General features: G+C 39.2%; 1 protein-coding gene across 1 annotated transcript; it reads right to left on the reverse strand.

The window, feature by feature from the left end:
* Nucleotides 1-1,609: 1,609 nt before the first annotated feature.
* Nucleotides 1,610-20,613, reverse strand: LOC145495830 (protein argonaute-2-like). Its single transcript, XM_081475415.1, has 19 exons — nucleotides 20,573-20,613; nucleotides 20,181-20,467; nucleotides 19,745-19,798; nucleotides 18,024-18,291; nucleotides 17,581-17,718; nucleotides 16,105-16,279; nucleotides 13,051-13,234; nucleotides 12,117-12,239; nucleotides 11,674-11,701; nucleotides 10,980-11,182; nucleotides 9,887-9,974; nucleotides 8,464-8,623; nucleotides 8,010-8,100; nucleotides 7,175-7,243; nucleotides 6,275-6,400; nucleotides 4,389-4,523; nucleotides 4,133-4,234; nucleotides 3,178-3,377; nucleotides 1,610-1,724 (listed from the first exon to the last, which is right to left on the reverse strand). Exons 1-19 carry the CDS (start codon nucleotides 20,589-20,591, stop codon nucleotides 1,610-1,612), a joined length of 2,565 nt encoding a protein of 854 aa, XP_081331541.1. The 5' UTR covers nucleotides 20,592-20,613.
* Nucleotides 20,614-21,439: the final 826 nt, after the last annotated feature.

Here is a 21,439-nt window from a genome sequence, read left to right on the forward strand (position 1 = left end):
ACCTCACTCTCGGTGATTAAGTAGTTAATAATCTTCGTCTCCTCTTTTGGCGCCAAACGTCAGTGGACACATTCCTGTTATAGATCTTCTTTTCCAATATTTCCATGGAAAGTTATTTGGTTATTTGCTTTGAATTGGAGTTAAAACTAAAAGTGCTACATTTTCGAAGAGGGAACTCATAAAAATCACTACACACAAGTTGATGATTTTTCAGTTTTTCTTATATTCGCCAGTATGAGGGCAAAGACCAAACCAATAGCCCACCTTGTGCCTCTGTTTCAAAACGAGTCTCTATTTTCCAATTGTCCATGATTCCCTCTGTTTACCCCCCACGTTTTGCTTAAACTATTGTTGTGAAATGCTCTTGGGAGGTCTGCATATTCCCAAGATGTTGGAAGAACACTCGAGGAATTCGTAAATCATGAGCCACAGGCGAGTGATTTACGAATTCTTCTCGTGTTCTTGCAACATCCCGCGTGGTTTATCAGCCTATAAACCATAGAAACTTGTGGTCTATTGCTTAAATATATACCAATTATTATTCCGATCAACATTCCGTAAATTTGGATTTAGGTAATGTAGAGAAATATATTGATCACGGGAGAATGTTGCACACATAGATCAGAATAATTTAGCATAATTTTTTTAAATCGGGATTTTGTAACACAACTTTTTCGTGGGCTTGAGCGCCAACTTCATCGTCAAATTTAAAAGTGTTCCAGTGTATCTATGCTGATGAAACTTTGGAATGAAATTGTTAACATTATCAGGCATACATGGTTAACGTTTTAAAAAATCTATCAAGCCGTTTTTAGAATTTTCGAAAAAGCGCTTCAAATCGAAAAATGGTCTAAATTTATTATGGAAGTGATGTTGAGAAAAAGTTTCGTTCTCGACATCAAGAAAACACAAACCAACAAAACTTTCATGGCTTCAAAACATAACAGCAAAGCACGTTTTGGCGTCTCTTGGAGCAATTTTATTAAAATAGTGTTCTTCTGTGAGTCCATTTAATTTCATGAAACAAAAAGCATGTTTTAAAATGTTTTCGCGATTCATTCGAAATCAAACATACAGAATTTTTTATTCTTGCATATTCCCCTTGCCATACACCGTAATCTCAGAAATTGGCATCAGATTTTCCATAACAGATTCTGTTCGTACAAATTCGCGCTTTACCGATTTTCATTTTTTTTTTTGTTTACCGTTTGCATGGAAATATCGATTACCTTAAAAAAACATATTCAACCAAACTTCAATTCTTTTCCAAAAACTGGTGTAATTTTCACCTCGATCAGAATAAGGGAAGGTTGGAAAAACGCCAATTGAAAATGCTAGGTATGGTCCAGAAAAAACTGTATCGAACCACCTTGATATACCGCTCTGTGAAAATTTTATAGTCAAACCGCCATAATGCGGATTAAAAATCCAGCAATCAAGATTTTCTTTTTCTCTTGATCCGATTTTTTACAAAGAAACAAGAGGTAAGATTGTTTCTCAAACCGGTAAAAAGAGGATAAAACTACACCACAGGGTAAATACATGAAGTATTTGCTACTTTGTTACAGCGAGTAGATAATCTATATTGTATATATCACACAGAGTGTCCTCAAGCAAAGTACATGCCTTTCAACATTTCAGAGTGAACTTGAACAGCTTTGGCCAATATCTGAGGACTCCGTTCATCTCCATGCCCACCGCTACACGATGAACCATTGTCGTGACTACAATAAAACAAAAGTATCATGTCAGGATTTTGGGCGCAACGCGCAGTGGTCATATGCTTGGTATTGATCTCTCTGTGGACCATAAACGTGGTTGCCAAAGACATCACTTTTCAAAATCCCCTGACTTTTTCCCGACAAAAATAACGTTTTCCTGATCAAATAAATACAAAACGTCAGATCTAGCAGCGGCTTCTGATCTCAACTTACAGCTGTCCTTTCCACTAGTTCATTACGACAAATTTTCCTTCTTCATGAAGTAAAAATATCGTTGAGATTACAGTGACCCCACATGTTTCTTCCAACCTTGAATGGTATTAAATCAGCCGTGTTAAACTATTTTAATTTTCCCTGACCTTTCTTCAAATTGTCAATCTTCCCTGACTCAAAATAACATTCCGACTTTTCCCTGACCTTGAAGAATTTTTTTCCCCTGACCATTTCCTGACCTATGGCAACCCTGAAATACCAGTCAATCAAAGGTTTTCCTAAAGTACTCTGCCAGTTACTATAACTTGTTTCCACAAATCATAACACAGGCAGACTGAAAAAAGTCCACAGAAAAAGCTTGCCAACCCGAACAACCTCCAAAATAGAAACAAAGTTTTGCAGTAGAAAAAATGAATCCTTGAGTTTACCCTGCAAAGTGGTAACCATAAACTGTCGCTTATAAGCCCCCTCTCGCTTATAAGCGCCCCCTTCCCCCCGTTATAGACCCATTTACCTTTAAATAAAATTTACATCCAGTATTAAGCCCCCTCCCCTCCCACCCCGAATACGAGACCTCCTCTAACAATCCTTGTTTTGAATTCGTTTTATTATGATAATTCAAAGTAATTAAAACCCTATTTCGATCAAACTGTGCAGCTATAGCTCGTTTCAAACTCCTTTTTTACATTCCGGTTAAACGCCAGGGCTTATACAGGTACACTACGCATACACACATAGCCATAAAAACTGCCTTTCCCGCAATCTCGTTACTAGAGGTCACGATCCTTACCCAGCATTAGTCACAGCAGTTACTCTCTCTACGGATGTTCAAAAACCACTATTGAACTTAAACGCACGCCTACAACGAAACCGGAAGCAGGATTTTCTGGTTCCGGTTTTTGATGTTGTTCAGAGCGTCAGGCGTTTGGTCACCGTGGACAGAAAAGGCGAGGAGACTGGGGATGAGATTGCCCACGATGACGGACACCTGACTTGGACGCGGGCACCTCCCGTCGTAAGCGGATATTTGGTTATTGTGCCAGCCAAAAACAAACCCTACTTTTTCAACCTCCTGTAAGCAGATAGCTTTCCTAAGCGCACCATCTCTGGTCCCAGGGGTGCCACTTCCATGCCTGAAAAACTACCCTGCAGGGTGCTACCTTACATGCAAAATTCCAGACTCGGGACGAACCCTTATAATCTACATGCAGGCATGTTTTTATTTCCTTCCAACGTTTCTCACCTTTCTTTCTCTCTCTCTATCAAGTGGAACCTCGCCCTGAACGCCACCAAATGCGCATAATACGCTGGGGCTGGTATAGACACGGCTCGTGTGCACCTCACATAGGTGTGACATAATTGGTACGTCAGGACCTGAATCTCGTCAGCTTTGAAGTTGTTGTCGTCCCACAACACGTGGTAATGACGTGGTCGGCTTGTTCCCTACAAGTGAACAGGTCAAGCAATTAGTTTAAGAAACTATGGTGCTGCGTCGAGGGCTAGTGAAACACGACGCTGATCTAACCAAGCCAGTCAAAAAAGATAAATTAACGTCATTAAAGATGAGTCTATTATTCATCGTGGTGTAAGAAAGGATAGATGAATTTATACTCGTTTGTCTTACGATAGAGTCACTTTAAGATGTAGATCACGACGTTTCGACTGCTATACATCAGGCGATGAGGTCAATTGTTGCGTGCCGCTTTTTGTAGCACCTTGGTTCGCTGCTATTGGTGCATTTCCATTCTCATTATTATTCCGACTTTGTGACGTTGTTAATTAACTACAAAACCTTTGTACGTGTTAGTCTGACAGTCTCGTTGTACAGTAGGTGAACGGACGCGTAACAATGCACAGGAATTTACATGATCTTTTTCGACAAAATTTCATTGACAATAAAGGACGATTAGCAAGAGAAGATGAAGGGAAAGGCCATCTCTCTCAGATTATTCTTAGACCTTCTAACCGAAGGAATTTAAAAGCGCCGGCTTTACGTTTTAGAGTGGACGGAAACATTTTGAAAACAGAGCTTTTCAAAAATGATGACGTCACGAGAATCATGTGATTTCCCTGCTTCAGTTTTCTTCAAACACAAATCCAAACGACCGGTGATTGTTGCGTTTTCAAATATCTCCAGTGTACTGTGGACCGGGACTCTGTTTCTGGTTAACTTCTTAGAGTATATGGCTTATCTTTACCTGAATACCTGCGTGACTGCACAGGTAGAAGTCAAACTCAGTGGGATGTGTGATGCCGCTATCCACAGTGGTACCTGGAGGGACATTCCCACTGTTGCCACACTAAAACAAGTAAAATATGTAACTTGAGAGACAATAGAAAAAGTCTTATTCAGGCCAGCTAACCTGCGCCGAAGATAGAATCGAAAAACAAACAGCAAATCTTTACAATCGGTTACAATACAAAATATATTTTTGTCAGTGAGAAAATTCATACCCGGTCTTTTTCGTCCTGACAGAAGAATCGTGTGTGATGTCGTTTTTGCACCACAACGAACGTGATTCCAGGCTGGTACCCAACCTCCAACTTGATGCAAGCCTCGCGGATTGCCTTTAGTTCGTGGCACAGGACCTGTTAACGAGTAACACGTCAAGGCAGCTTTCTTTCCAATACAATGCAAGATAAATTACTTCTTGACCCATCACTCGCTAGAGTAAACATAATCGCCCGTCGGGTCAAGTGTGTCGCGGTTCGTAGCATGAAGTGACTAGGAGTATTTCTGCTCCCCCCCTGGATGGGATGCTAGTCCATCGCAGGTTTACCCCCGAGCATTAAATTCGCCGGTACCCATTTATCCACCCGGGTGGAGAGAGGTACTGTGAGTGTAGAGTGTCGTGCCCAAGAAAAACGCAAGGACCTCGGCCAGGGCTTGAACCCGGAACACTAGATCTGGAGACGAGCGCGCTAACCATGAGGCCACCACGCGTCCCACACGGTAGGGAATTTAAGAACTCCACAACGACAACGGCAACATCGCTAAATAAAAGGTTAAATGAGCAATACAATGGCTGTGCACGTGCGTTAAATTCTTGGTACATTTCGTTGCCGTCCTCTGCAAAACAACAACGTGAAATGACCAAATTCTCTGTTTTCTGGAGAACGTTAACCACGACAGATAATTTTTGAAATTGATATTTCGCATTTTACGCTGTGTTCCATGTTCAGTTTGCGATTCGAAGATAAAATAGAAATTCAGTTCTTAATCGACGTTGTCCTCCGCGTAGTTACTTAAACTTGTTAGTGAACTAATTAGGGCGTCCACAGACTAGACATTTAGTTGTCAACGACTATCTGTTATTAGGGACCTTAAGCACCGAGGACTACGAGCCCAGAGGACGACGACCGGAAGTAATACTGCGCATGCTAGACTCGTCGTCCACGTGAAGTTTAGGACGTCAAAACGTCAGGTTTGCCGTCCCGAGCGAACGTGAGTAAGTATTAATCTATTTACGCAGTGTTTCAGGCACAAAATGTATATCAAACTATTGAAATAAAAGTTGGTTATTTATTTCACCTCTTTGCTTTGTAGTAACTAGATTTTACGGCGACTGTTTGGTGTAGAAATCGTTGGTAATAACATTATTTTGGGTTAGTCGATTTGTCCAGTGTTGAATTTGCTTGTCAGCGAAAGTACCGTTTTCGTAGCTCAAGAGAAACAGGTCTTGGAGTTCGTGAAAGGAAGACATGAAAAAATGTTTCGATAGTTTTAGGTCGATGTTTACAAGAACTCAGCTCTGTTTACATCTACTCGCACTTGGTTTTCACGCCGTGAATGACGTCCTCGACCCAGTCCTACAACAGTTTTACTCGTCGTCGTCGTCCTATTCGTCGTCGGTGCTTAAGGTCCCTATTGACAACTAAAAAACGTAGTCTGTGAGATGAGTTGTCGAGAACTAAACGCTAAATTTGTAGCTGTCGAGAGCTTACTAAGCAGTTTCCCTTTTCGAAAAGGGAAACTGCTTTAGTTGTTGACAACTATTGAAACATAACACACATTTAAGCATGCGCTTTGTGTTGTGAGCATGCGCAGTGAACGTTAGTTCCCTAGCTCCCGCTGGACTGACTTAGCTAGCGAGAAATAACACTTCAATGTGTGGAATGTTCGCATCGGACACAATTAGTTGTCGATAACATTTAGTTGTCGACAACTAAGTGTCTAACCTGGGGAGGCGCTAAAGCATCAGTAATTCAGTATGAAATTGGAACTTTGGGGATCAAAGTTTGGACACCTCTCGAAAAGGGAAAGAAACAATAACGTTACGAGGAATCTGTTTTCTCTTTCACTGTAGAGAATTATCTTTTGAGTTGTCCTTCTCTCGTACCTGTCTAAACTGCCCTTCACCCACTCCATCTCGATAAAAAATAATCCGCACTGGTTTGTGTCTCGTCGAGCGATAAAACTGAATCAACAGCTCCCGTACCATGGCTGCTAACTCGGCAATAATTTCCTAAAAACATATATTAAGCGGAATAGATTTGAAACTGCTCTTATATATAACTAACCAGTATAGCTGAACAGTTCTCTTTAATATAATGCGAAAGACAGTTGTATTTTGAGGTTCATATAGTTACATGAAATAAAGTGGAATAAAGGAACTCGATGTAAATTCAAAATGGAAGTTAGTTGATGGAACGATGACAAACTTCAGCGACATCAGCTACAGGTGTGCATTACAAAAAAATAATCTTCGTCTCCTCTTTTGGCGCCAAACGTCAGTGGAGACATTGCTGTTATAGATTTTCTTTTCCAATATTTCCATGGAAAGTTATTAGGTTATTTGCTTTGAATTGGAGTTAAAACTAAAAGTGCTACATTTTCGAAGAGGAAACTCGTGAAAATCATTACACACAAGTTGATGATTTTTCAGTTTTTCTTATATTCGCCAGTATGAGGGCAAACACCAAACCAATAGACCACGTTGTGCCTCTGTTTCAAAACGAGTCTTCGCGCAAAACCTTTTAACATACGAAAATGTGTAATTGGGATGAAAATGAACCTGTCGGCGGAACACATTTTCATAGAATGTTTTCCCATGATGACTCGTTTTGACACAGAGGAAAAAGGCAACTTGGAAATGGCCTGTAGTGAATGACATTTGCTCATGCGCGTTTGGCCTGAGTTGCACACTTCTCCTCAGAGTTCTGATTGGTTAATAGGATCTTAACGTCTGCTGTGATTGGCCCGATGGGCCGCTATCACATTCAGTTTATTTTGTTCGTACCTGTCGATGAGTTTGCACTCGCACAGAAGCACAATATCGGCTAGGATGGGCATCCATACTTCCGACAACCTGCAACACATAATGCAGAAACAATTATTTTCCATCTCTTTTCATAATTACCATAAACTTTTGCTACTAAATCTAATAAAGCGGTTTCGAGACTTACGCCCCGTCCACACTAGTTACGCCGCAGAAATTTGAAAACGGAGTTTTCACTCTGAAAACGCATCAAATGTTTTCCGTCCACACTACGCCGGAGAAATTTGAAAACGCAACAACCACCGATGGCAGGGTTACTCACATGATTATCAATACGTCGCCGTTTTCAAAGTGTTTTTCGTCCACACTTAAACGCAATGCCGGTGTTTTCAAATTCCTCCGTTTTGAAGAGCGTTTCCGAAAAAGGTCCGTTTTCGTGACGGATTAGTGTGGACGGTAGGCCTGACCGCGGAGAAATAAAGCTGCGTTCTCAAATTTTTCCCGTGAAGTGTGGACGGTGCCTTGGCTAAGAGCTTATAGCTCGAGCAACGAGGTAATAAAGCGGTCTTAATTCAGCGAAAAGAGCTGACTCAGGTGTCCTGAGATGCGAATGAAAACCGAAGCTCCTTTGCTAGCAAGCGGACTTGCGATCAGATTTGTTTCACTCGAATATCGTTCCCAAATATCAAGAATAAGTATCCATAGTTTGAACATAAAAGACCTATCGACTCGTCACTTTAAGGAAGGAAGATGAACTGACGAGCCACATAAACGTCTGCATATGTTAACCAAGTATTGCCCGCAACTAAGAAACTGACGTTCCAAGCCTGTATATCTGAAATCACAAACAGCTTACAGCAGCAATTGAAGGCCGTTTTTCGTCCCCAGCAGCTGGGTGAGTGACGTCAGCTCCCAGAAATATCACAGGTTCACGAAACACAGGCAGTCTGCCGAGATAGAATAATAATCAACATTAATTAGGATGGTTGAAATTAATAAATTAATTATTTTAGTCTGTGGATGAAATCCTAGTGTGTGACCATTCAAAAGAAAGCTACTGAGCAGTACTTTCATGTGGTACTGTTTGTTATCCTGTACAAGGTGGTTCTAACTTCTTTAATGAAACCCTAGTGTGCGACCATTCAACTGAAAGCTACTGAGCAGTACTTCCACGTGCTACTGTTTATTATGCTGTAAAGGTGGTACTAACTTTCGAGTCTGTGGATGAAATCCTAGTGTCTGACCATTCAAATAAAAGCTTTTGAGCAGTACTTTCACGTGGTACTGTTTAGAAAAGTGCTCAATCTTACCGCACATCAGGAGCGAGGATGCTGTTTATTCCACCAAGCTTAGCATTGATTTTGAGGCAGAGATTGGATATGGTTTGTGGGTTTAATTTCATGACATTTTTCGACTGCACACACTGTGTAGCAATACCCAACATTGTATCCCCAACACGTTTGACTTCAGCTGTAGGATAAACGTGAAACACAACACTATGAGAGAACTCACTGAGACAAAGAAACAACTCACACCCAACAGGTGTGTAGGCTACGAGCAGTCTCTCTTTTGCTCGAAAATTCGTGGGAAGAACGCAACTCTAGTGAGCGGTCTTGCTACTCACGGCTTTGTCAGTCGCCGCTCTTATGTCACGCACGCAGCCACACTTGCACGCTCATTTGTTTTGCGTTCTTTCGAGCAAAAGAGAGACTACTCGAAGTGTAACATGTGCGAACAAGGACGGGTTTCTCTCAAACGCTTTAAAACGCTATTTTTAAGCTATTATTCGGAGTGCTTTTGGAGCTCTGTAGGTTAATTTAGGCCGCACTATAACAAAATCTCATCAGTTCGGTCATTCTAGGTGAACTTCAGTCTTAGGGAACTTTGAGTCAAATTTATTGGGGCTTTTTAGTCCATTTCCCGAAAACCTTTCGCTCTTATTAACCGAGCAGGAGGTCTGTATGCGAGAATCTTGACCTAGGTCGTGAGTACAGACCGAACGCAGTGAGGTCTGTACTCACGACCGAGGTCAAGAATCGCCCATACAGACCGACTTAGCTCAATTAATAAGATCTTTATTACATGGCAAAGAAGAAAAATTTAATTCGTTTAATGTAACTGGTTTGTACTAGCTGACATTTTGCTTGCGAACTGAGATGAGCTGAACTTAAATCTGCCAAAATTTGCTCGTCCTCTTTCCTTTTTTTTTTTCTCATCAGACTTCTGAAAACTTCAATAAATGATTGACAAGAAAATGGAAGAAAAGGGTGAGCATGTTTTTATTTTAGTTTGCAACTTTTTCACCGCGAAATATAACCGGTCTAGATACCGGTCTAGATGGGAAAATCTAGACCGCTTTCAATATCGATTTCAACCAATCAATTCGTGAATTCGGTAGTTCCCAGTCCTTGTGAGGCACAACCATGTAACAATAGGTCTTACTGCCTTAACGACAATAATAGCTGAGACCTTTTTCGGTACCCAAAATGACATTTTTAACAACCCCGACAAAACATCTCTAATATGGAGAGAGCTCCGCTCGATTAACCTATCAGAATACTGAAAGGGGTGTGACGTAATGACAACTGAGCTCGGAAACCGTCAACTTTGCTATCCGTGTTCGGAAAGGTCTATATGTTCAGTGTTCGACCAGTTTGTTGGCTTATGCCTCCATTTGCGTCATCATTTCACCGTCCTACGAAATTTGCGTTAACACTGTTATACGGAACTTACCATAGACTGGAGTTTTGCCAGGTAACACGAGGATTATAAGCTGTAAATTGCTAAACGTCGCCATCAAGTGCTTGAACATCGGTTCAACCTGAAAAGTAAAAAGAAAGAACAAAGTTGAACTTTAACATACACTAACGTACCCTACATATCGAGAATTGAGTCCAGAATTTCAATACTTTCGCTTCGGGGCACCATTCACTTTAGCGTCGACCTTTTTTTAGTCGTAATCAGAAGCGCAAACTGATATACGATCTAGTGAAAATCAAACCAACGGAGTCGGAAGCAGAATACCAAATCCGCTTATGACTCTGTCGCTTATGATCTCGTGAAAACTTCATTGTTAGAGTCGGAAGAAGAAACAGAATAAACCAATCACAATGCTCAATTCTGGGCTTGTGATTGTTTGGTTCTTTCGCTTTTGCTTCCGACTCCGACAATCTGGTTTTCACTGGATCATAAGTGACGGGGTCGTAAACGGAATCGGAAGAAATGGAAACGTTCTGATTCTTCCGACTCCGATTCCGTCGAGCTTATGACTCCGCTTATGACTCCGATTTTCGATTTTCACGAGGTCATAAGCGCTCTTACGACTCCGACTCCGACTCCGACTCCGACTCCGCACTAGTGGAAACCAGCCTTTAAAAAGTTCGTCCCACTTTTCCATCCAATCAGAAGTAAAACCAAAACCAATCATGATTCGCTCGCACACGTTTTCCAGCGCTTCGCATCGGTACAAGTATTTAGTTCGAGTTTTGATTGGTTCATTGGACTGTCTCAGTCTTTTGTGATTGGCTAGGCTAGAAAGTGATTATTTTCGTTTAAGTTTTACGACACTTATGATTGGTTGAGAAACCATGGCAAAACATTTTTTTGAAAATAACAGATTTTGACGTCGTATTACGATTGGTGAAACGTCAGTAGTGATTGCCTGCTAAATTCTCTAAATTATCTGGTTGCAAATACGAGGAAACACGCAATGAGAAAGAAGGATCTCATTATCTCGGGAGAGAGTCTTCATTAACACCTAAATTACCCCAAAGCGAACCACAGAAAATAAGGACAGTAAGAAGAATTCAAAAATTCATCTACTTACATCTGTAGGTTTCTTGGCATATTTACAGAAACAAGGCTCAGATCTGATGGGCATTCCAGTTTCGCCACTTATCTTCATCAACTGATACGCGAAACTCTTCAAAGCTCTGTCGTTGCAATCTTGAGGACTTACAAAGCAAGCAATCGCCCAGACCTTTATCTCGATGCCGTGGAACAGCTGTTTTCCTCGCATGTCCCAGGCACCTTAAATTTACAAAACAGCATAAAGGAGAATAGTAAGGTCTAGAGCGGTTTTCAATTGAGTGACCAAAGCAATCAGGCATTTACTTTGGTTTTTGTTTTGGTTTCACTACGGGTTGAGATTGGCTGTCGTGAGTAGTCTAATTGGAAGGTAATTGGTTTGGTTTTGGTTTTACAACACTCAATTGGAAACCGCTTAATTGTCAAAAAGTGGAAAACAGAAATAACGGAACCATTGAAGTAGTCCATTGCATGAACTCGTCACATGGTACAAAAGAATGCGACAGCTTCCAAAGCAAAGCAGCTTCAACAAGTCAACTGTTAATGACACAATTTGTGTTAGCTTGTTAGTATCCAGTACTGTAGGTTTTGTACAGTGTGACCTGTTCATGAGAAGAACTTATTACAGATCATTGATAATACTATGATCACAGTTAATGTACAGTCATGTGTACCAAGTTCCCATGCAATAATCAATTAATATTTAACCATACCTTGTCTTGGAGAAATCTTTATTTTGTCCTGATGATTAACAAGATATAACAAAGGCCAATGATTAAATATCACATGCCTGTACAATCCTTTTATGTATCATTAAGAGTATTAGTGCGACTACACCAGGCATTCAGTCAATTGAGGATCAGTGCAAAAAAATGGCAAAAGAAAAATAACTGAAGAGCACAGTCTCTCACTAAATAAATTTGCCTCCCCACCTCTCCCCCACACCTCCCACTTTTTTTTAAGCTGCTCCCCAACTCATTGGACCCTGGAGCAGGCTAGAATGACTCATCAAGATAATGTTTACTGGCATGTCAGCTAATCAATTATTGATCACAGCATTACAATAACAGAATAAGGATGTTTTAGTTAACTTTGCACAGAAACAATGAAGGCATCACTTACAACACTTTAAGTAACAAAAGGTAGGTTTCCTAACCTTTCCTCCATATTGCAGTTTAGGAGCCTGAAGAACACGACCTTCGAGTTCAACCATTCTGTCGTTTATTGAGATTCCAAAATCCTGAACATATTGGTCATTGTTAAAATCTGCTTTCCTGACCTGGAATCATTAAAAAATTAACGTTTATGTACAAAGACCATAGTCTCAATAGTCAGACTTAATTTCTTCATTGGGACATGATGGTAAACAAACTTAAAAATAATAACAGTACTGTAACCACTGAATGCTTTCCAAAAGTCTTGAGGATCAGAAACTGTTAGTATCACGCATGGTGTGTAACTGTGTGTAACAAACAAGTCCAAACTGACAGAAAATTGTGACATGTATAGTTGTAGTGATGATTAAAAACATGTAAGACTGAGTGACAGATCAGGTGTCTGTGCGTAATGGCTGCCAATAAATAATTATTAAAGAGTTTCTCTTTAAATATGCATCTGTACAAATGAATCTCAACTAGGTAGACTAAGGGCTGCTGATATTTCCTCATACATGTACACCGAGGGACACAAGAAGTGTTTATTCTCATGAAAGAAACAATGCAAATGACAGTATGGGCAATCTCTTCACAAACCCTTCTTATCTTTAAACCCTTGCCTGGTATCCCATTTCAGATTTTCCAGAGAATGTTACTTATTTATTTATTATTATTATCATTATGACCATTATTATCAATATTGTTTATTTATTTATTTATTTATTTATTTTATTTTTTTTTTTTTGGGGGGGGGGGGAGAGTCCCAATAGCTCCTGTTGCTCCTGGTAAGGTTCCATTTTGCTTAAGCCTTTGGGTTTTTCTTTCGTCTTGCTGTTATGTTTTGCTAGTTCTTATTTTTATTATTATTATTTTTTTTTTTTTCATGAGTCTAAAAATAATGCTTTAAAATAACACCAGTTGTGTACCACTGCTCACCTGATTAACAATTTCCTGTTCTCTATCAGGAGCTTTCTTTGCAGTGGCTCTGATCATCTTGGACGTCTGCATGTCAGACAGCTTTTTGATGCAGCGCTGTCCAGCAACAAGGTTACACACTTCTAAGGGTAGGTAGGTGTGTTTCTGTTCCTGTCCAACCTGAAGACAAGGCAGGTGGGGGAACCTACACACATACAATAATAAAGCACTGTGAGCTAAATGCAATCACATTTGGAAGAACTGGAAACAAATAACCTGTCTAATTGGCTTAAGAGGCCAGAAGAACCATGCTAAATATAGTTCGGTGGAGAGTCATGGTCGACGCCCTATGCACCCCTAAATAGTGAAGATGCCAAAAGAGAAAGAATTCTAAATTCAATAAGTACAGACTCAAAAATACATAAGGAAGGAAAGGGGGAGTGAAACGATGATTATGTATCTCAAGATCAGTATTCTTACAAAAATCAAAGATTAGTTTTAATGTACATGTACTGATTGTGACTATAATTATTTCAATTGCTATTTTGCCACATTTGCTTCCTAGTAAACACTAGCTTCATTAAGGACCCCAAAATATGCTGCAAATAAAATTGAATGATTTTTTTTTTGATTTTAGAGTATGAAGGAGGTTGTACATGTAGCTCATTTTTATTTCTGTATTTTTTGTTGTATACAAACAACTAAGTGGACAGAGTACAGTGCAACACTAGTACTGTTGGGCCATTGACTTTTACAGTATTGGTGGCTCCTAAAGGAGCCATTTGCTATTAGCTGTTTAGTGCCTGGGAGCTTTTCCATGTCATGCTACGACAAGAGCACTTTCTGCAAGTACGTGTATACCCAAGCCAGTGATTTGGTACACTTTACAAAATCAATTTCCCCCTGCAGGAATCTTGAAATTTCTTCAGTGAGCTCATCTTGCATCCTTGGCTTGGTGATAAGAATATGCAATTACTTTCCAACTATCTTTCAGAGGAAGTGCTTCAGCACATGCAAAAACCAGACATAACTAATCGATGATCAATGACATCAATTGGTAATCAATGAGTAATCAATGAGTAATCAGTTGATTAGTCATTGATTATTGGCGATGATCAATGAGTAATCAATGAGTAATCAAAGCCCAAAAATTTTGTGGCCTATCGATTACTCATCGATGACATCGATTACTCATTGATGTAATTGATTACTCATCGATGACCCATCGATTACTCATCGACTATTATACTGCGCACAAAAGACAGTTTTCTTGCTTTCTTGTACCATTTTTCTATTGTTTGTGATTCTTTTATCTGTGTTAGATGCATTTTTCCTTGCATGTGAAGTTCCTGTTGACGATGTCGAGACGCAATGTGCTAATCTCAAATACAGATGATTCTCAATTGTGCAATATTTCACTTTACCCAACTCTTGTGCTTCATCAACCACAAATAGGAGGACTAAATTTTCGCATTTGCAGAAAATGGCCCTTGAGGCCTTGTACAAAGACAGCAAGTATCCATCGCACGGAGTTATTGAAGAATTTGCAAAACTGAACAACCTTGGCGGGGCAACTGTCAAGGTATGGTTCAACAACAAATGGCAAAGAGATACTGGAGAACCTTCTGAAGCTTAATTTCCATGTACTACTTAAGCTGAAAAGAATAAACCTGAAAACATCTGTTTACATTTAAGTTGTTTAAATTTTGTTTTTCTTCGTCAAATAAGTTTGCAGCCACAAGATGATATCAATGAGTAATGGATGAAATCAATGAATAATCAATGCAATCAATGACTAATCGATGACCAAAAATTTTGTGGCCCATCAATCAATTAGTCATCGATTACTCATTGATCATCGGCAATAATCAATGACTAAAAATCAACTGATTACCTCTCGATTACCTATTGATTACTTATTGATTTCATTGATGTCATTGATGTCATCGATTAGTTATGTCTGGAAAAAAGGTCCAGTCAGTTTAAGGACGAAGAAAATTGGGGAAGGGTCTTCCACTTAAGTTGAAATACTTTGGTTGTCTTCTATTAACTTAAAGGCATGTTAATTCTTCAGATGACTGCCTCGTGAAGTTGATGCCTGTATGGGTGTATTGCTTGAGTAGAGGTCAGCAGTCAGCTTGAGAGTACCTCGCAACTTTACATGTATATCAAGAAACTGATGTCCATTCCTCTATTTAATATATACTTAGTCATATGCTGTTATCAGTTATCAGTGGGAAATGAGGGACTATCATTGGAAGAGGAATAAACGTTACATTCAGTCATTAATAAAAATAAATTTTAAAAATACATGTACACTTATAAAAGTCATGGCTGTACGCATATAGATGTTTAATTGTTGTTTCTTTGAGTTCAAATTGTCTTTGGAGCTGCCCAAAAGTAGGTTTCTTCTTCAGAAAACTAGTAAAACAACCTTTAAAAAGCTCAAGAAAAAAATCACATACTTTGCTCATTATAATTTAGCACAAAATAGTCTGTTCTTATCCCATAATCTGCCCCAGAAAATTTCCCCTAATTTCTGTTTTTCTATTGAACCCTATGAAAAGGCCCGCCTAAGAAGGGGCAAGAAGTACACTGGGTTACACTTGTCTTGTCCACTCAGGATTGCCACGGCTTTTATGCCATATTAACTACAGCTCCTTCATTGACTACAGTTATGCTTTGACATCTGCATGCATTACTGTCTTGCAGTAGAAAGCTGGATATGAACAAAGTTTTTGTCTTTGTGTGATTATGCACCTCCTATGCATCTCCATCCATAAACATTGTTAAAAAATAATCTTTGGATATTTTCCTTTGGCAGCATTTTAAAAATATCTAATGTATACAAAAGTTGAAATGAGGCCTGAAACTATACCCGTCAATTTTAATAGTGGTTTCAGGCCCCATTTAAACTTTTGTATTGTTGTTATTAGTAAAACAAACAACTCAAACAAATATTCAGCCACCTTGAGAGCAGGCATTAACATGCCTGGTCAATAATTTAACCCACCCAACAAAATTATGTACATGTAATTGTTTGATGTTTAGAGTTTAGAAATGTTTAAAACTTACTGCAGTTGTTTCATGTGTTTTTCCTGAAAATACTTTGCCACTGTGATCTCCTGGGACTGCCCTGCTTCTGACTGCTTGAGAGGAAACTTCAGAGTTTGTGCTGGTAGTTTTGTGACATTGGTTACCCGATACTTCCTCTTCATAGTACCACAGTGTGTGATCTCGACCTTCAAACCTAGTAAAAGAAATAATACAATTATTAATAATTCTTACACATACACTGTACATGTACATACATGTAAGTATTTCAGAAGCAATCACTTTAGAAGTGAAGGTACTGTAGTCTGTCAGGGCTTTACACTAAATTTTCAACTTACTAGCCTAGTGGCTAGTGACAACTTAGATGCCGAAGCATCCGAAGCTTTTTGTTTTTTCACTAGCCAAGTGCTGATGTTGGCTAGGTCCAATAACAGCAGAATTACTAGCATTTAGCTTGAAAACAAAATGCAAGTGACTCTCTTTAATGCATAATGTTGGTAATGAGATTTTACTTAAACCAGTTCCAATAAAGTTCCAGGGTTCCCAAAAAGACTTTCAGGACTCTGTTTTTCTTTGATACTTCCTAGGAAAAATATTGAGACCACAAGACATCATTACAAAAACTGTCCAAACTTCTTCACAAACAGGCCCCATAGAAATGTTTCAAAAGCAACACATTTATCTGAACAATACTGCAAACTGTCATTAGCGAAATTCAACAGCCAAAAACGGCTGATTTAAATGTCTAAGGATTAATCTTTGTCATCTAATTACATGTACTCGATCTTGAGTGGCAGGTCTTGTCAGTATGCATACAACAACAAATCACCCAGGCATGTGTTGTTACGCTAAATCAAATGTTATCCCTTTCCACAAGATTTCGTCCATAATTTTATTAGGAAGCAGTCAAGTTTTATTCTACAAATTTTGTAACAAAAAAAAAAACATCAATATGTGCGTTCAGAAAATGCTCAACTCCTGTTTGTCAGATAGTTCTTTCAACATAATAACATGTTCAGTTACCTGTTTACATACCACACAGTGAAAAGTAAACAAACCTAAATTTGCATACATGCAGCTGCTGAACAGCATGTGTCTGGTAACATGACATGTGTATGTCTACAATGAAATTATGACCTTCTTTCTGAGAAAAGTGTCGCTTGTATCCTTGAGGAAGACAGAAACTAGTTTGGTCAATTTCATTTTGTTTACTCTCTAGCCAAAGCGTAAAGTGAAAATCAAAAACCCAGTGGCCAAAACAAAGTTACTACAAGTATGTGGCTAGTTGGCTACCATTAGTGTCAAGCCCAGCTGTGCGTCAATGCTATCGACAATACTGTTCAAGGTCATGCATGGGGTTTTCTCGAATGTGAGAAAAATCTCCTGATTTTATACACGTAAGTCACTCAATGGGAATATACATGTATTACAATAATTTCATTACTGGCACTTCCTTCCAACTCTTTCCAGCTAGCAATTAACACATAATGCCAGTACCTTTGATCTCCCTGGTAAACTTCAGTCTTTCTACATCAGATAGCGGCCTATGCTGGTGAAGTTCCTGTTGCTGTTTACGAAGAACCTCGCACATGAACTCAACTACAGGCTGACACTTATAAAATGCTGTTGCTGACACTATAATCAAATGAAACAAGAAAAAAAAGCCAATTCAAAAAAACAGTGAAACCTGTATTATCCAGGCACTCACAGGCTAGGAACCTTGTTCCTGTTTGCTTAGTAGCCGTGGGAGAAAAATAGTCATAGCTGCTTCATGCTAAAGTACTGAAAACAGGCTACTGTTAGGTTGCTCCACTAGCTTCGAATACAGACTTTCTCTTGATTTTTGTTAGCGCTACAAGAGAAGACTTAATTCATAATTTTTCTTTGAAGCCACCAACCCAAACACCCCCCACCCCATGCTTCACAAGTTCTTCACTAACCATCAATGTTCAGCATCATCTTCCACTGTGACGGTCGCACACCCTGATGAAAGCCAAACCAAACCTCACGCCCGCTCTCTCGTGGGTGGTAATAGCCATCTGGAGGAGAAAAGAAAGATCTCCCCACAGGGGTATACTTCATGGATGGCAAGTGGCGCAACACAACATCCAGAGCCTGGATGGTCTTGAACGGAATCTGATTGTGTTTTCCTTCTAATGCTTGTTCCAGTGCAAACAAGCTTACTTGTGCAACCCATTTGACTGTCACCTTAAAAAAAATAATTATGTTGTTTATTAAATGTTGTTTATTAAGGAACTAAAACCTGGGCTAAATACTCAGAAGGACTCCATTCATGCTAAACTGTTTATGTGACACTGCATGCAAATATTTCTCGCATTTAATAGTGTTTTATTTAAGTCTCTAAGGATTTGTTTTGTACATTTATATTCAAATAACATTTTCTTATTCATTTTGACTTGAAAATGACATTGAGTAAACGTCGAAATGTTGTCGCATTTTTAGAGTTTTTTACAGCTTTTAGAGTTTTTTAACTGTGATGGTTTTAACTTTTGTCTTATCACAATGTTTTATAGTTAAATTACTGAGGATCTCCCTGAAATAATAATAATAATTCTTATTATTATTATTATTATTATCATTATTATTATTAGTAATAGTAGTTGGACCGAGTGGAGTACAATTCAGGGAGTAATCGCGCGAGTAATTTCAAATTTAGTTGAGTGGAAAGCGTGGGGCCAGTTTGAAATTGCGAGCAAGATTACTCCATGAATTGTATGACAGGAGGTCCAATTACTAATTAATTGCATCTATAACAAATTTTGGAATTCAAAATCTCTTTTGAGACCTTCTTTGGAGCAAAAATGTCAGTAGCGCTTTATAGAAGTTTTGAAAACCATAAGAAACACTGTGAAGGAAGCCATTAAGGCGCACGTTACTGGTGTGTGAATCACTTGGGTATCCAATTACAGGTTTCTCATTTGAAAAAGTTCAAATGGGATACCTTTTATTGGATATCCACATGATCGTGTGCTGATTATGCGACAAATAGGCACATGGAGAACCAATCACGATCGGGAATTTTGTTATAGATTTGATTATTATTATTATTATCATTACCACTTTCACTGTCTCTATCACTATCACTGTCACTGTCACTGTCACTGTCACTGTCACTGTCACTGTCACTGTCACTGTCACTGTCACTGTCACTGTCACTGTCATTATCATTATCATCATCAACTGGATATAATTTTTATTCAACATTTGTTTTCTTTTTAAGTTATCATTGTTATGTGTTTGGTTTTCTGCGTTTTTAAATTTTGTAATGTAACAGTGACTCTGAAAAGCCCTGTGGGGACGAGCCAATAAAGTATGTAAGTATGTATGTAAATAACTTTAAATGCATGATTTCTCTGGCCCCAAAGTTCACTGCCTTGATCAGGAAGTGCGCTGTCATTGAGCAAATGTTCATGGGGAAGATGGCATGACAAACCCAAAGACCATCTGTATGGGAGGCTACACAACAAAGGAACTTGAAGAGGACTTAGCAAGTATCAGGGTTGGCAGGGGAGGGGGGGAGGCATACACTGTATATGAAATTTAACCTATCTGATGAGCCGTCATAAAATATTTTTTATAGCTTCAGTTTTTAGCTACAGTCTACCTTCTATTATGCCTTTAAACAATGACTCTTACTTACTTTGAATGTCTTGTCTTTGCTGTTTTCAGTTGGAAGAGTCATCTCAAAATCAATCTAAAACATAACACCCAAACATTCCAGTTATGAAAATATTAAGCACAATTGTACAATGTACAGTCTTACCCAAGTTCTCTATAGCCTGTGGGTGTTGTAGGGGAACAAAAAGACTTGATTTTTTTGCTAAGACCACCCTCCATGTGTCGCTAAAGCTGCATTGTGCTCGAGGAAAAACTAGATACGTATACATTAAGTAGACATGTATAAAGAAAGCATACTGTATTCGTACACGCGCTATAAACACAATAATACATCTCGATCCAAAATAACACCGAAAACTTCCTCAAACGCTAAGACTTGCAATTGTTCTATAAGTCATAAATTTTAAAAATTCCTATTAATAAAGCTCATTCCAGATGGAAACAAGCTTACAACTTACTGGTTTTCGACCGATCGGTAGTGCTTTACTGCTGTAAAGATTCTTCCTTCCATCAAACACAGGTCTTTGTCCTCCGAAAACTTTGTGATGAGTGCTAACCATAGCTTCCACGACATCGCGGTTCACCCGTCTCGGGCATTTGTCGGGCGATATGCTAAGATCATAATGGTGAATGTCTCCATTGGGAAGTCGAACTTTAAAAAAGTTTGTTCTTAGAGCGATCGTCTTTCCCACAGATCCAAAATTGGGTCTTTTAGGAGGAGCGAAGTCTCCACCGACGCGATTTGCTGTTAAGATAGAATAACGATGGTAAAATTACCAAAAGCTTTTACTATCTCAGATCTGAGAAAAAAAGATAAGTTAAATAAAACACAAAATTAACCAAAAGGAACCTGGATTGTTGGACGCCATCAATGTCCTCGCAAAAGATTGCCTGATAGGGGCAACTTCAGAATACACAGCAGAGGAAACGAAAGCGAAAACTTACGCAGAACGTCAACTTGTTTCCCGCCAGTCATGCGCAGTGGACCTTTTGGCTTTTCCGTGAGCTTATGGCGTTCCCGTCGCCGTCCGCGTTGTAGTTGTTTCTGATGTGACTGTTAACTGTTATATTGCCATGGTATGGTGTTCGTTTTAAAAACATTGTAACGTTTTCTCGATAAAATATTGAATAACAATAGCAACTATTGTTATATAGCTCGTTCTTCAAAGCCCACCGACACATGTAAGTAAAGTGGCCGGGTATTCTGAAGTTGCACCTTTCCCGATCGATCCGAAGGAATCGTTAAAGTTTCCACGTAACCAAAGGAGTACGTCGCCTGCAACGATATCATTCACGATCGTAATCATCGTCTTTTGTTGTAGCAGCGGAGAAGGTGGGAAGAAACGTTTAGAACTCGGAGAATCAACCAGCTAATACAACAATTACTTTGTCGCTGGCCATACCCCAAGAAATCGTAAAATTAAGTTCGAATCGGCAGTGGGTTTTAAGAAACGCTTGTCTTCCTTTATGAAAAGCTCAAAAGGAAACTTAGAGCCGGGTGAAAAGACGAAGAAATATCACTCTTGCTAAGCAAATGTGGCACTGGAAATGCGAAGGTGAGTGTGTTTTTCTCTCTCTGAAAGATCAAGGAGATCAGATTCTAGCAGTCCAAAATGTATTGATATTAAATTGCCAAAATGAGTCAAAGGTCCGTGTTATAATACTCTGCTACGTACCTGGATGCTGTAGCAAATGGTCTGAACATGAAGTTTGGTTT

Source organism: Orbicella franksi, chromosome 8, assembly GCF_964199315.1.
Source record: "Orbicella franksi chromosome 8, jaOrbFran1.1, whole genome shotgun sequence".
In the NCBI taxonomy this organism is placed as follows: domain Eukaryota; kingdom Metazoa; phylum Cnidaria; class Anthozoa; order Scleractinia; family Merulinidae; genus Orbicella; species Orbicella franksi.